The following is a 15,921-nucleotide window of genomic DNA, read 5'->3' as shown; positions in this document are numbered from 1 at the left end:
AACAGGCAGATAACGACAGGGCGATCTGTTGCGTCCACTGAAGAAATGGCTTTTGATGGGAACAGGAAACAGAAATGTTCTTCTTAGGAAAGTTGCTCAGCTACAATGTCGCCAACGTTCACCTTGCCATGTGATTATTTTGGAATTTTTTTCGACGCAGTAGTAAAAGGGTGCTTGTCTTTGTAATGACCATCTTGAATGGTCTAATGATCCGGAAACACAGGACCTAGGCAAATTAGGGGCGTGAACGATGCAGATGAAAATTGGGCCAGGTGTCCACCAGGCTTAAAATGTAAAAAATTGACTTACAATATTTCACCCTCAAAGCAAGTCTTCGATTCAAATCTCCGAATTGAACAGCCATGCAATTATTCATCAAAAACACTCTTTTTCTCTATCATCTGAGTCATAGATAGATAGATAGATAGATGGATGGATGGATGGATGGATGGATGGATGGATGGATAGATAGATAGATAGATAGATAGATAGATAGATAGATAGATAGATAGATAGATAGATAGATAGATAGATAGATAGATAGATAGATAGATAGATAGATAGATAGATAGATAGATAGATAGATAGATAGATAGATAGATAGATAGATAGATAGATAGATAGATAGATAGATAGATAGATAGATAGATAGATAGATAGGTACTTTATTCATCTCTGTAGGGAAATTCACACTTCCAGCATTATCCTTTTGATATTTATTAACAGATTAACAGGATGGCCTCGGGGTGCTGTGTTGTAGTTTAGCAACAGCGGAGTGGATGACGTTACATGCTAGTCCAAAGGTTTGACGTCTCTGCAGCAGATGGAAATCTTTGTGCCCAGGGTTACACCACCTCGTGTTCACATAGATGGCGAGTCCGCCTCCTCTCCGCTTCCCGCAGGCTTTCCGGTCTCTGTCTAACAGCGCTGAAGCCGGGTAGCTCCGGATAAGTCCGGTAGCTCCATGTTAGCGTCCGGGATGATAGACGTGAGCCACGTTTCCGTAAGATACAGCAAACTGCACTCCCTGTACGCTTTGAAGTTTTTCACCAGCAAAGCCAGTTTGTCGGTCTTATTTGTTAGAGAGTTCACATTTACCATGATTACGGACCGTACCGAAGACTTGTAACGCCGCTAGCCGCTTAGCCAGCTCCGGCTCTGCATCCACGACAGGCCCCCTCATCACGCCGGCACGAGAATTCTTCAGGGCAAGGAGTTGATTCCTCGAATGAACGCATTTTTGTGTGTTAAAACCCATAACGATAGGATAGAAAGTAATCCAAAGTGTAGTTGTCAAAGGGGACGAAAAACACCGAAGACAGAAGCAGACACTTAAAACAATAAAAAAAAGTGTGAAATAACACGGAGCTGCTGGAGAGGCTGCCGCTCGCGCTTTGATCCTTGTCAGGTCTCTGGAGTTTCCTTTAATCCTCAGGAACGATAACAAGCCAATACAATTTGGTCCGTCACCCCAACAATCAAAGTCGGCGCCGACACACCAGCAAAAATATCCCGCTGTGAATAATTAGTCAAATCTCTCGGTGGTTGATCGGAGTTCCTCCCCCCCTCTCTCTCTTTTACGAGCCTTCACCCCTCCAACTTTCACTGGCTGACCTTCCCTCACAAGCTTACTACTATGGCAGGGCTGACGACAACAACTCTTCTACATATTTATCGGCCCGTGACAGCTCCCGCGCCTTGGATTTATACGATTCCCAGTAAACAATAGCGAAGCCCAAATCGCTCTTGCTCTCTTTCATCAAACAAAGCCGAAGATAAATCTCGGCGCGTCAGGTCTTCCTCAGCAATCAGCCATCTGCAGAGTTCTGTCAACGCGCTGACGGGATTGCCCAGGCATTTCTTCAAACTTTTCTCAAAATAAATGAAAAGAAACATGTTTGAAACTGAAACTTTTGATGTTGTTTAAAAGGTACAAGTACATGGAATTGTACCCACGATTTTTAAAGGGAGAATATATTATTTCACATTCATATTTGAAAAAATGAGAATTAATATACAAGCATCATTTTGTTGTTTTACTAGATCTTAACTTGGTATTTTGCTGAAAAATAGGATTTTTTTCTTATTCTATTGCTTAAAAATATGTATTAATGTGTATTTCTAAAAAAAGAAGGAAATGAAGAAGTAGGTAAATAAGGAATGAAAAATGTAGGACACAAGAAAGGAAGGAAGGAAGGAAGGGAGGAAAAATGAAGGAAGGTAGGAAAGGACTAAGTAAAAAATGAAGGAAGGAAATGATGGAGTAAGGGAAGAAAGAAAGAAGGAAGGAAGGAAGAAAAGGCGGAAATAAAAAATGAAGGAAGGAAAGAGGTAAAGAAATGAAGGAAGGAAGGAAGGAAGGAAAACACGCTTAATAGAGGGAGGGAGGACAGTTGCGCAGGCGGGCGTTAGGAAGGAAGGAAGGAAGAAAGAAAGAAAGAAAGAAAGAAAGAAAGAAAGAAAGGAAGGAAGGAAGGAAGGAAGGAAGGAAGGAAGGAAGGAAGGAAGGAAGGAAGGAAGGAAGGAAGGAAGGAAGGAAGGAAGGAAGGAAGCAAGGAAGGAAGCAAGGAAGGAAAGGGGGAAGTAAAAAATGAAGAAGGGGAAGGAAGAAAAAGGGGAAGTAAAAATTGAAGGAAGGAAGAAATGGGTGGAGTAACACAGGAAAGAAAGAAGGGAGGAAGAAAGGAAGGAAAGGAGGAAATAAAAAAGAAGGAAGGAAAGGAGGAAGTAAAGAAATGAAGGAAAGAAGGAAGGCAGGAAGAGAGGGAGGGAGGACAGGCGGGCCGAAGGAAGGAAGGAAGGAAGGAAGGAAGGAAGGGATGAAGGGATGAAGGGAGGAAGGAAGGAAATAAAAAAATGAAGGAAGGAGGGAAGGATCGTGTACTTATACTACAAGGTTCGTACAGGTGCTTGAAATCCTTGAAAATGCTCGAATTTTAATGTTGTGTTTCCAAGAATTGAAAAGTTCTCGGATATTGGGTGAAGTGCTTGTAAATGATTAAAATTGTTGACATCTTTCTCAACACGTTTGCTTAGAAACTACGACAACATTGCTCTCTGGTGGCCTGACTTTGCCATTGCATTTGTTCCCTCATGATTAACTGGCATTAGTTTGTATGGCATTGTCCTTTGGAGCCTCATCGCATGCTACACCCAGACAGGGAACTATGAAATGTGTATTATTGCAAGGATTATGTACCAATTATGGACATTTAAGTTTGCTAGACACTAAGTGGAGAAGCAGCCACATTGGGAAAATAAGGAAGAGGTGAAATAAAGACAGAAGGGGACAAAGACGCTCAGACGAGCCCCCAGCCCCAATTGCTTCTTCTAGCTGCCAGTCTGATGCGTCGTTCGTAAGATCCTCCACATCTGCTGAGATGCAAAACATAGGTGCTCTAGGTTACTTTCACATGCAATTTGACTTTTATTATATAATGGAGCAACAAACAAAAAGATTTTTTGCATGGGGCATGGAAAATCTCATGCCTTTTGGCAAAATTAGCCATTTTGATGTAAAAAAGGCTGATCTACGTAAACCACGTGAGATTTTGCAGAGGCGGTGTGTTTGATTTAAAATCAGTGCAGTTCGTGCGGACGGGACTAGTATGTTCCTTTTTTCAAAATCTATTATGTTTTCTTTTGTTAGGAATTAAATATTAAAAATGTACCGTTTACCAAATTGTTCGAATTAGTTATCTGACTCCATTAACCAAACACAACATACAGACTCCGGTAAAAACAGGGGTTGGAGACTACGCGCTACAATAATAGCGGAACCATTGATACACAATGCTCACTCGATATGGAGTTTCTAGCTATGTACCGGGAGAGTTAACTGTGGTCTTTGTGTTTCCACCGCTAACAGTTTCACCAGATGCTAACGTTAGCATAGCGCTATATCTCCTGCCCGCTGCTAAACATCAGCTTGCACTACCCCAACGGAGCTTTATCGTCGACGGCGACTTTAATCGGGCATGTTTATTGACTGTACTCCCAAATCCTTCAATTGTGGACTCCCAAATCTACTAACTGTGGACTGAGCAATTCGGAAAAACGCTGGACTGTGTAATGTAAGATCAAACATTCGGGAACTCTGTTTGACCCTCATCTCATCTCATCAGCTGTACCGCTTATCCTTATTAGGGTCGTGGGGGGGCTGGAGCCCATCCCAACCATCTCCGGGCAGTGGGCAGGGGACACCCTGAACTGGTTGCCAGCCAATCGCAGGGCACACGGGGACAGACAACTAACTCGCTCAGTCACACCTAGGGGACAATTTGGACCGGCCAATTTACCTGAAATGCATGTCTTTGGAATGTGGGAGGAAACCGGAGTGCCCGGAGGAAACCCACGCAAGCACGGGGAGAACATACAAACTCCGCACAGTAAGGCCGGTAGCTGGATTTGAACCCACGCAGGAGGTTCCCACGACTTCAGAACTGTGCCGCACACGCGTTAACCACTGTTCCACCGTACCTTCTAGTTTAATTTTCAAAAATGTTTAAGTGCTCACCCATGTGGACAAATTCATTCTACCTACTGTTGGAATTAAATATCAAAATGTACCATTTACCAAATTGTTCGAATTAGTTATCTGACTTCATTAACCAAACACAACCTAAATTCACCCAACAATTTATGCACACTCGTTTCCCGAGGGAAAAGATTAAAAGGAAAGCCGACATTTCCACACGGGGGCGGATTTAATTTCATTAACAATTTAACTGAGTGTACTCCATCGAAAACGGCCGAATTAGCGACGTTAGAGTCTGTGTGAAGCCTTTTTCCTAAGTCCTTTAGCTTTTTCTTTTTGGCCATCTTCTCCCCACGAAATGGCGTGCCAACTCCTCCCATGTGCGTGTCAAGGAAGCCCCCCCTGGGCTTCACCATCTCTTCGAAGAGCGTCGCGATGTCTGGAATACTCAAAACAACACCGAGCGTTTCTACGTCATCAGGGCCTTTCTGCGTCTGGATATGCTGATTATCTTATCAGCCTTACGTCCCGTTCCCGCCGTTCCTGTAAACAACATTTTCTACCAGAGTGCCCTGACCTCGCACCACAGCCCAGTCAGTGAATATCTTTTGCATTAAATGTAATTTGTATTTAATCGTATAAAATCTTTTATAGTCCAATGTATAAAATCCTTCACTACTACTTGGAAACAAATGTAAATAGGGACGTAAATAAACGCTTAATCTTTGCCAAGAAGAAATAAGCCACCCGCTGCTACTGATTAAGGCTTGCAAATTGATGTATTTGGCACTTCAGTTTTTCTGTTTAACCACAACCACAGAAACTGCAGCCGTCTCCCGCTCGGATTCTGACATATTGCCCGCCGACTCGGCGTTTCGAAATTGCAATATTACGACAAAACGATCATATTTAATGCTTTAAAACAGGGACTTAATGTATTATTTTGCTTTTCTTCTACAAAAGAAAAAAGAAAACAGTGAAATACTACAAATACTTCTACAGTCTTACTATCATACGGAAATACTACTACAAATGTATTGAAAGAATACTACAGAAATGCTAAAAAACCCTACAACAGAAACATTTCTAAATACTTCTACAGTAATACTACAAATTACAACAGAAATACTATAAATATACATCGGCAGAAATACTACAAAATACTAAGATATTAGTGCAAAACTGACGACCAAATTGAATACTTTAATACAAGGACCTATTATATAATTTTTTTTTATTCTGCAACCAAAAAAAAACTGCAAAATACCATTTCAGTCTTATTACAATACAGAAATACTACTCCAAAAAATTGACAAAAATACTACAGGGAAACTACAAAAACACTACCACAGAAATACTTCAAACTAATTTTGCATTTATACCACAAAATACTACAGGAATACTCCTGCGGAAATACCCCAAAAACATTACAGAAATAACACAAAAATGCCACTACGGAACGACTTCAAAAATACATGTACAGTAACATAAAAAGACAACAAATATAAGACAAAATACTACAAAATTATTACAAAACAAATAAATTAAATACTTTAAAAGGTGAACCTAATATATTCCTATATTTCATTCTGAAAAGAATACTACAAAATATTTCGACAGTAATACTATGATACGGAAATACTACTAAATAAATGCTACAAAAATACTACAGAAATACTGCAAAAATACGACTACAGAAATATTACAAAATACTTCCACAGTAATAGTAAAGAATACTAAAGAAATAATACAAAAAAGCAGGCTACAGAAATACTATTGAAACACCACAAAATAAAACTACGATAATACTACAAAAGTAAATATCAAATTCAGTTTTTAAAAACAAGGACCCAATAAATTGTTTTTCTTTTATTCTGAAATAAAAAAAATTGTACAGAAATACCACTACAGTAAAATAAATATATTATTTTGCTTTTATTGTGATAGTCTCAAAACCAATTTGATGAAATGAATGTAGTTAAAAACGAAAATATAACATTTAGATGTATGTCAGTATGTACATGTATTCATAAATGATAAAAATTGAACATGTCTCCAGGATTAGACCGTTAGCCAAATTGTTTAACCCAATTTGGCTTATGACACTAAAGGTTTCCAAACTACTTAAGAAAAAATCCCGATTTTTGTGTGTGTGTGTGTATGTGAGCCATAGGCTCCAAAATGGCTGAACCCAGTATCGTGAAAATGTACACAGTTGTACTTTAAGCCTCTGCAAATGTCATTAGCTAGGTTTCGTATTAAGGCAGCCACAATTAATGCCAACTGTCATGATTACTGATGGGAATCACCTGTGCCCGCTCCTTTGGCGCCAACTGCCTCGGACTCTGTCTCCCTGTCCCTATACAAACCCATTCCTTTCTGTCCCCTTTTGTTAGTCCGTCTGCGAACCTCAGTTAACACTAGGCAAGCCTTTTCGACCCTGACTCCCACCTGGTTTTTGCTCGGTCTGTTCCCCTGCTTCGATTCGTTTTTGATCCTGACCACGTCTACTCTCTCGTCCTGGCTTTCGACCTCTTTTTGTCCCCGACCACGTCTACTCTCCGTTCCTGGTTTACGACTCGCTTCCAACCCCGACCACGTTTTTGCTCTCTTGTCCCGGCTATTGACCCCTTTTTTCCCTTCCCGACCTCGCCATCGCACGCCATGGATGATCCACTTCCGTGTTCAGAGTGTTGGGAATTAAATATTAAAATGAAAATGTTTACCAAATTGTTCGAATTAATTTTTCTGACTCCATTAACCAAACACAACCTACATTCACCCAACAATTTATGCGCGCTCATTTCTTGATGGAAAAGATGAACAAGAAAGCCGACATTTTCACACGGGGCCAGATTTTATTTCATTATCAATTTAACTAATTGTACTCCATCGAAAACGGCCGAATTAGTAACGTTGGAGTCCCTCTGTTGCCCTCTTCAGAAGTCCTTTTTCTCTCTTCTTGGCCCACGTCTCCCCGCAAAATGGCGTCTCGACTCCTCTCATGGGCATGCCAAGGAAGCCCCCCCTGGGCGTCGCGATGTCTGGAAAGCTCAAAACAACACCGAGCGTTTCTTTGCCAACAGGGCCTTGTTCTCAAAACATAGCCTGCTGTCCTCCGTCAGAGTCCTGTTATCAAAATTCCCTAGTCAAAATATTCTGCATTTGGAACAGCGTGACCTGTCATTGAACTACAGCCCAGTCAGTAAATATCTTGCATTAAACTCTATAAATGTAACTTGTATTCAATCGTATAAAATCCTTTATAGTCAAATGGATAAAATCCTTAAGAGCGACTTGCTTCCCGCACCTGAGGAACACCAGATCGTGGGTGCAGACCTTCCTCTTTCCTTTAATAAAACTGGTGAGAAACGTAACGCAATTGGGTCCTGTTTCCGTTGTGGTCCTGACAGCCAACAAAACATCTGTTTTCATCCAGGCTGCTTTCTCAGGGTCTCCAACGCCTTCCAGCGGCCAAATTAGGTACCGCAGCTCCCAAACTCAGACCACTCCAAGAAGCCGAATTCACACATTGATAGCTAACCGCAAACTGAGCGGATGTCACCTTTAATCCTTTCGACGTAATAGGAACGTTTTTCGAAGGGATGCAATTCAATTACTCCTGAGGAAATTATGTTTCCCATTTGGGACGCATGCCTCCTGGTAGAGAGTCTTCTCAGATTTCCCTCATTCTCCGCTGCAACCGAGCGGTAATTTCATTGGGGAGAGAAGCCCACAGACGATAGGTTTATTCAAGCCAGTTTTAGATCCATGCACACTACTCTGACATCCTTTATCAACGAACATGATAGAAAGTCTGTATCGATAATGTGATTTTCGCCACATATCACAGGCTTTCTTTCCATGTGGTTGTATTTTCTTTGCAAGTATAAGAGCACAGATTTATTCCCTTTGCACAGGAGGACTGGGGGTTGGCGTTTATTTATAGCAATCCGCCCATAATCTCGTGTAGAAGCCAGTGATTAAAAGCGTAGGCACATTTTCGATCAGGGTTATAAAAAATAAAAAAAAACTGAGGTGCGGGTAGTTCTATCCATAACAGTTAGATGGAGTAAGATCCTGTAAAGAGAAACCGTTTATCCACATTGTATCTAGCTATATTATTAGCTAACTAACTAGCTTGAGCTATCTAGAAAAGTCAGCTAGCTCTATTGAAATACTATCTGTGTCAGGAACCAGAACAGGTTCAGGACCCAAACGCATAATGTTCTCACACAAGCTTTTTATTTTACAGGAAATAGGGAGTCATGCACGTTAGGCAGCGGTCTGGCATGGAAAAACAGGAAGCCATAGACCGACGGGATCGATTCCAAGTGCCCGTGTTGATATCGGACAGATGGGGTCAATAACGGACAGGACGGACAGACAGGATTGATAATGAAACAGGATATTGAAAATAAACAGAGCAAACAAGACGGGAACGAAAACTGGAGAGAATAATGAACAGGACAAAAATAGAGGGGAACAAAACTAGAAATCGATATTAAACGGGACAAAAATAAACAGGAACAATACCGGACTGGAAATACCAACAGGAAAACAGGAGAGAGTCAGAACTCACGTCTTGCAGGGCAGAGGTTCGTTGACGGACTGACAAAGTAAGAGAGAGCGCACTGCACTTAAAAAGACGGCAAGCCAATTTGTTAATGAGCCGCAGCTGGGGCCACACGGGCGGGGGCCAATTGGGGCCTTGGCAACCGTGACAATCTGGATTACAGTGATTTAGAATTACAATTGGAATTGGCTTTAGTGTTACTGATTATAACATAGTTCACGATGTGACCAGGATAAACATGCAATAAATGACTTACTCATTTAATGTCAGGTGTTTCTCTAAAATGGGAAAAGCCGGTGCCGGAGAATTTTTTCCATTTTGACCCATTTTTGAAGGCGTACAAAAATGTCAGTTCTCTGGCTATATAGGCATAAGACGTATCAAATGAAAATTTCAAACCTTATCTTTCATGATGAAAAAGTATGTTTCTAGCTTTTACCATTGTTTAGTGCAATTGCGCACTACCCAGAGCTTTTCCGCGCACAAGAAAACCTAGCCAGCTCACAAAAATCAGGGCTCGAAATTGCTAATTAAGAAGCGAATTAAGTCAAAGTTACAGTGCATGAAGGTAAAAATACACAGGTTCCCTTGAGGCTGTGTTCTAAATGCGGTATTTGGAAGTCAAGGTCGAAGTAGAACGAAGTTGCGTAAAGTCAGTAGAGTTTTTCGAGAACCGGCTTCTTCGGCTCGGCTCACTAAAGGGGACCGGCTCTTTCGGGTCCTAAACGGTTCTTTAGGTTTTTTTTTGCTTCTTGGATCCCTATATAACCAAATATTAAGTAGAATTATGCAAAAAATGACTTAAAGGGGGGGGGTTGTTATAGAGCAAAGAATAAAAAAATACCAAAATGAAAAAGTAGTGAAAAGCTGAGAAAAAAAGAAACAAAAGGAAGAGGAAAAAAGAAGGAAAATTTCTGAAAAAAGCCAGAAAAAAAGAAAAGAAAGAAACAAAGGAAAAAAAGTAAATAGAGAACAAAAAGAAAAAAATAGAAAAAAACAGGGAAAAAGAAGAAAAAGTTTGTGTTGCATTCAAATAATTTCCATTGATACCAAGTCAATCTTGTTGCCAACAGTGTACGAACACTAAAGAATGTGATTAAATGCAGTTGTTTATCGTGCAACCGACTAAAAAAAGCCCCCAAAAATGTTAGTATTATGCGACAAAAGATACCAGGAAAAAAATAAATGGAAATCTTGTGAAAGAATTGTTGTAAAAACAAATGACGTTTGTAGACCGTACAACCTTTGCAATAATACATTAGTCAATTCATTCAAAAGTGAAAACATTTTTTGCATTGCCGGAAACTCAGCAACGTAACGTGATGTCAAGTTTTGGACATGTTTGATAATGACTTAGTTGCCACACTTGGGATTGCTGTTGCTCACTGTTGTTTCAAGCGTCGCTCACAGACTTTGTGTGAACGCTCAGACCCGTGGAAAATCAGAGGGAACATTGGTTATAAGTGAGGTATATAAGGTAATGAATTAATAACATTACCTTGATTCTTTAAGTTGGTAATGAGTGGCTTCTGTTCACCTGTATCACTGTGATCTAACAAAAACTTCAAAGTGAATCGTAAAATAAGTTTAGTTTTATGACTGACGTTCCAATGAGTATTAGCAAACAGTGTCCAGGGGGGGTTATCTTATCTCAATTCTAGATGTTCTTTGAAATGACCCAAGTCCCCCCAATGGCTTGGCAGATCAAAGACTAAATTGTTTTTGCTATACTCTTGCAATTGAAATAGAAGATAATAAATCTTATTCCAGGCTCGGTAACCAACGCCGGCAAGTACTCACTAGTGACTCACTAGGTCAGACGCAGTTTTGTGATGACAATCCACACCAGTTCACCTGTGGCTGACTCTGGCTCTCCTATGACCACGTACAAGACCACCAGCAAACAATGTATGAATTAATCTTTTCAAAAGTCGATGTTTGGTGGATTGTTTTTTTTTTCCACGCTGTTTTCATTAATTCTCTCATTGTAACAAAAACCCACAGAGCCTTATTCTCAGCGTCTGCCTCTGACAAGCATACAGATTATTACTGTGGGAGTTTTCCAGAAAAGGAAGGGAAATGACAGAGTGCTGGCGCTATCGTCTGTCTTTGCGACCATTCTTGGAGACCGGGGCATCTGCACATTTATTATCGCGGACATGATTCTATTATTGTAGGCATCTATTATTGTCCTCTGTGGGAGCAAGAACTTGTTGTTATTCTGGGTTTTGTTGCTCTTATCAGCTGCACGGCTGACAGTCAGGTCTCGCACATGACAGAAGCCAAATGAACAGCCATTGTGTTTCGCGGCACCTAATAGAATTACCCATGAGACACACTAAGTATGATCCGTCCCCTGTGCTCTTTTGCAGGTCTGTTCCATCGAGCCATCATTCAGAGTGGCTCAGCGCTATCCAGCTGGGCGGTGAATTACCAGCCGGTCAAGTACACACGCCTCCTGGCGGAGAAGGTTGGCTGTAATGTGCTAGACACCTTAGACATGGTGGACTGTCTCAGGAAGAAGAGCTCCCGGGAACTGGTGGAGCAGGACATACAACCCGCGAGGTACCACGTGGCTTTTGGACCCGTAATTGACGGAGATGTGATTCCAGATGACCCAGAGATCCTCATGGAGCAGGGCGAGTTCCTCAACTATGATATAATGTTGGGTGTTAACCAAGGAGAAGGTCTGCGCTTCGTCGAGAACGTGGTGGACTCTGAGGACGGCGTCTCCGGGAACGACTTTGACTTCTCTGTGTCTGACTTTGTGGACAGTCTGTATGGATACCCGGAGGGAAAAGACACCCTGAGGGAGACCATCAAGTTCATGTACACGGACTGGGCTGACAAGGAAAATCCGGAAACCAGGCGCAAAACCCTGGTGGCGCTGTTCACCGACCACCAGTGGGTTGAACCCTCAGTGGTCACGGCAGACCTCCATGCTCGCTATGGCTCACCAACCTACTTTTATGCCTTCTACCACCACTGCCAGAGTCTCATGAAGCCTACCTGGTCAGATGCTGCACATGGGGACGAGGTCCCTTATGTTTTTGGAATACCGATGATCGGACCGACTGACCTTTTCCCCTGCAATTTCTCAAAGAACGATGTCATGCTCAGTGCTGTGGTAATGACCTACTGGACCAACTTCGCCAAGACTGGGTGAGTCTCTAGTTACTTTAATTTTGAGTCAAAGTATGATGGCTACTTTTTGGTTGTTGAATCCAGTACCTATAATACAATGACATAAGAATGTTTCTTAGACTAACCCAGTAATGTTTAATAACTTTAAAATTGTTCAAACCAATGGCTATATTGAAAACTTGCAGCTGTTTCTTATCAGTCTATAGAAGCAGAAGAAATTCAATCAGAGTTCTATTAAAAGGACTTGTGTGCCACATGGAATAGGCTGCAGCAAAAAGTAAGCGATAACAAAAAAAATAAGTGAGGGGGCTAGAAGAGATACTTTTTTTAGTTTTCAGTTTTCTTAGTGATGTTTTTGTAAAAAATAAGGCAAACTGAAGATTTAATGTATCTCCAGCAGCTACTGAGCTATCTGTGCCCAGATGACTTTGTGGATTGAGTACAAGGCCTGTCTTTATGTATGAGTCTCTTTGGGATTTTTATTTTGGAAGGGTACAGCTGAAAAAGCTTTTGCCTCTCTATTGTAGTCAGGCCCCAAAAGACGCCATAACTTCAGAAAAGGCGACTCTTGGCCTCACCGCTATTGATTTTTTCAGTTTGGACCCAGACAATCACTCATAGCTGGGGTGACCCCAAACCCACCATCCTCAATTTCACCTCTGCCCACCACCAGAGTACAAGGCCATTTCGCACAACCCCCTCATCATTTCAAACAACCAAAATGTAATTTGACATTCAATGTATACCCTGGAGCTATTGATCTGATCTTCAGGCTTCAGTGTGGGAGTGAGGCAGGAAAAAAATGTCTGGATCATCCACCACTCAATCCGCTCGACTTTGTCATCAAAACATATGGACTCTAGGCCACCAGTATGCAACTATATGCGAGAACTGCTGATGACGGACGGGTACGGACGGACTAATGTCATGTGTTTGGCTCCTAAGGCCAATAGCTGAGGTCAGACATCTGTCTTCTCTGCCTAGCAGCCTTAACGTCTCGCCATGTTCAGAACCTCATGGTGTACGCATACAGAGAAAATGTATTGCATAAGTTGCACAAGTCTGCGTTCAACTAGCAATGCGAACTGCTCTAAATGTTGGTCCGTTTTAATTTACCCCTGAAATAATGAGCGTATTATGTCTTTGTTTTAAATTAATCAAAGACTACAACGATTGACGCTTTGCAGCAATTACTGGTTAATGATAATGTCCTATTCTCTTACCATATGCATGCTATTTATAACCAAGACTCCATGTTTGGATTCCGAAATTCATTGGGCTGCTTCCCTTTTGTAGATTCTGTTAAGAACTTCAGTTTTGATTTGTAGAAAAGCATAACAGAGGGAGCTGATCGTTTATCAAATTTATCTAGTTCAGGAACATAAAATCATTGAAACGTTGATTTGTAATATAAAGAATTTGTCCCTCTCTGCTATGCCTTACAATCAAAATTTACAGTCCAGTTAGTTTTAGCAATGCAATTATGGCTTATGTAAAATTATCTCATCTCATCTCATTAGCCGTACCGCTTATCCTCATTAGGGTCGCGGGGGGGCTGGAGCCCATCCCAGCCATCTTCGGGCAGTGGGCAGGGGACACCCTGAACTGGTTGCCAGCCAATCGCAGGGCACACGGGGACAGACAACTCATTCGCTCATTCACACCTAGGGACAATTTGGACCGGCCAATTCACCTGAAATGCATGTTTTTGGAATGTGGGAGGAAACCGGAGTGCCCGGAGGAAACCCACGCAAGCACGGGGAGAACATACAAACTCCGCACAGAAAGTCTGGAGCTGGATTTGAACCCACGACAGGTTCCCATGACATGAACTGTGCCGCACAAGCGCTAACCACTGCGCCGCCGTGCTGCCCTATGTAAAATTATAATTAAGTAAATTACAGCCTGGGCTGTCTCAGAGGCCAAATTTATAACAAAACTAAAGGTTTTTAGTACACAGAGCACTTTTGTGAAGTAATTTTATTCCAACTGTAGGTCTCTAGCATCAGTTCTCAGTAAGTGTCCTTTTGTGCTTAGGACTTAGAATATTTCCAAAAGTTCATTGTCCTCATTTAGACTACTCCAGGGGATGAGTATCTCACCCCAGAACCACCCGAGGCCACTACCGCTCTGGAGGATCTCCCTTTAATTAGGACCCAGTTGAATTCCCTTTGACTTCTCAGCTTGCAACAGCGATCCCTACTTCTGCCACCCCCCTTCAGCAAATACTCAGGATGAGCTAACCCAGATTGCCCTTCTTCGCTGTGACTGTAAATCGCCTGTCAAAACATGTGTGATGCCATGTTGCTGCATGTCAACCGTGCATATGATACCGGCGTTCCCCCTTAAGCCCTTTCTGTCCCCGGCTCTCGTGTGTCATCTTTACAAGGCAAATTCTGTCCCTTGCACATTTTGTCTCTCGTCTTAGTAGCTTCAGATTATAAAAGCACACAAAGAGGAATCACTGTCGAAACTCTTTAGCGTGAGTGTATGCATGAGTGTGTTTTTGCTTTTCTTTTAGGAGTGGATTTCTTTTTTTTTTTACCTTGAGATTTATGAGTCAATTTATGCCCGGATGGAACTGTCTTTTCTGTTTGCATGTTCATTGTCATGCTGTTTATAAGTGTATGGGTAGTTAGAACGACAGGCACAGAAAAGAAGAGACAGTCGCTTTGACAGATCATCATTCTGATAGATGGATATTTATATTGGTTATGAGTAGACACGGGACAAAAAGATAGATTAGCAACAGACAAAACAGTAGTCAGAAGGACAAATGGCTGCAGTAACAAAATGGACTGAACAACGTATGGGTGACAGTCAGAATAACTTATGAATAGATGGGCAGGCAGATAATAGGAATGAGAAGGGCAGAGCAGATGAATGGATGGACAGATAAAGGTATGAATGGCGAAGATGGACGATGGTGCCAAATCCAATTCCAGAAAGGGAAAAGATCCTCAGAACAAGCATTAATAGCTATAGCTAAGCCGTGGCAGGATGTCACGATAGACGAATGTAGAAGGGGTTACTGAATAAATAAAGTTCCGTTAAATAGAAGGAAAGGACGGTTGTAGGAAAGTTTAGCAAATTAAAGGTGGAATGGTAGATGGAGAAGTTACGTATAGATGAATGATGAGGACAGAGAAGGCACTGTGGTCTGATGGACGAAGGAAGTACTAAGATGATAGAAACAGACTAGTGGAAACATGCACAAAGGCTATATAGACCGATTGACGGAAATGGAAATGATTAAAAAGTCAGATGGATGGGCATACTATCAGATATAGGACACATACACAGGTGAAGAGAGATATAGTCAGGCTAGAAGGCTAGATCAGAAGACTGATTAGAAAATCTATAAAATTACCTGCCTGAATAGATGGACTGCTACACCAACAAACAATGTTAGGCTGAAAGATAACCGAAGGATATCTAGCCAGACATACAGTTATCAATCATAGAACAGATACCAGTTATATAACAAAAAAATGTCCCAAAGAACATCGTTGAAGCATTTCCTCCCAAACTTTTGTGTTGTGTCCACACGCTGCGACTTTCCCAGTATTTCAAACAACAAATAAAAGCACAGTGTGCACGTCGAGATCCAAAAGCGCTGGCGGAGCACTTCAGAAAAAGACAGAATGATGAAAAGGCAGCAAAGATCAGTCACTACATATCATTAGCGCTATAAATATGTCAGTCCAAGTTTCCCACTTGGTAT

The 15,921-nt window shown here is 41.5% G+C and overlaps 1 protein-coding gene across 2 annotated transcripts in view; it reads left to right on the top strand.

Moving 5' to 3' along the window:
* Positions 1-15,921, top strand: part of nlgn3a (neuroligin 3a) — a 363,876-nt gene that overhangs the window by 328,122 nt on the left and 19,833 nt on the right. For both annotated transcript variants that reach the window (XM_088343414.1, XM_088343413.1), the window contains one exon: positions 11,426-12,215. In XM_088343414.1, the coding sequence (XP_088199540.1) occupies positions 11,426-12,215 (790 nt within the window). The remainder of the gene's footprint in view (positions 1-11,425; positions 12,216-15,921) is intronic.

The sequence above is a fragment of the Urocampus carinirostris genome, chromosome 9, assembly GCF_059441175.1.
Source record: "Urocampus carinirostris isolate Australia breed hairy pipefish chromosome 9, RoL_Ucar_1.0, whole genome shotgun sequence".
In the NCBI taxonomy this organism is placed as follows: Eukaryota; Metazoa; Chordata; class Actinopteri; order Syngnathiformes; family Syngnathidae; genus Urocampus; species Urocampus carinirostris.
This window is presented reverse-complemented; position numbering and strand designations above follow the sequence as displayed.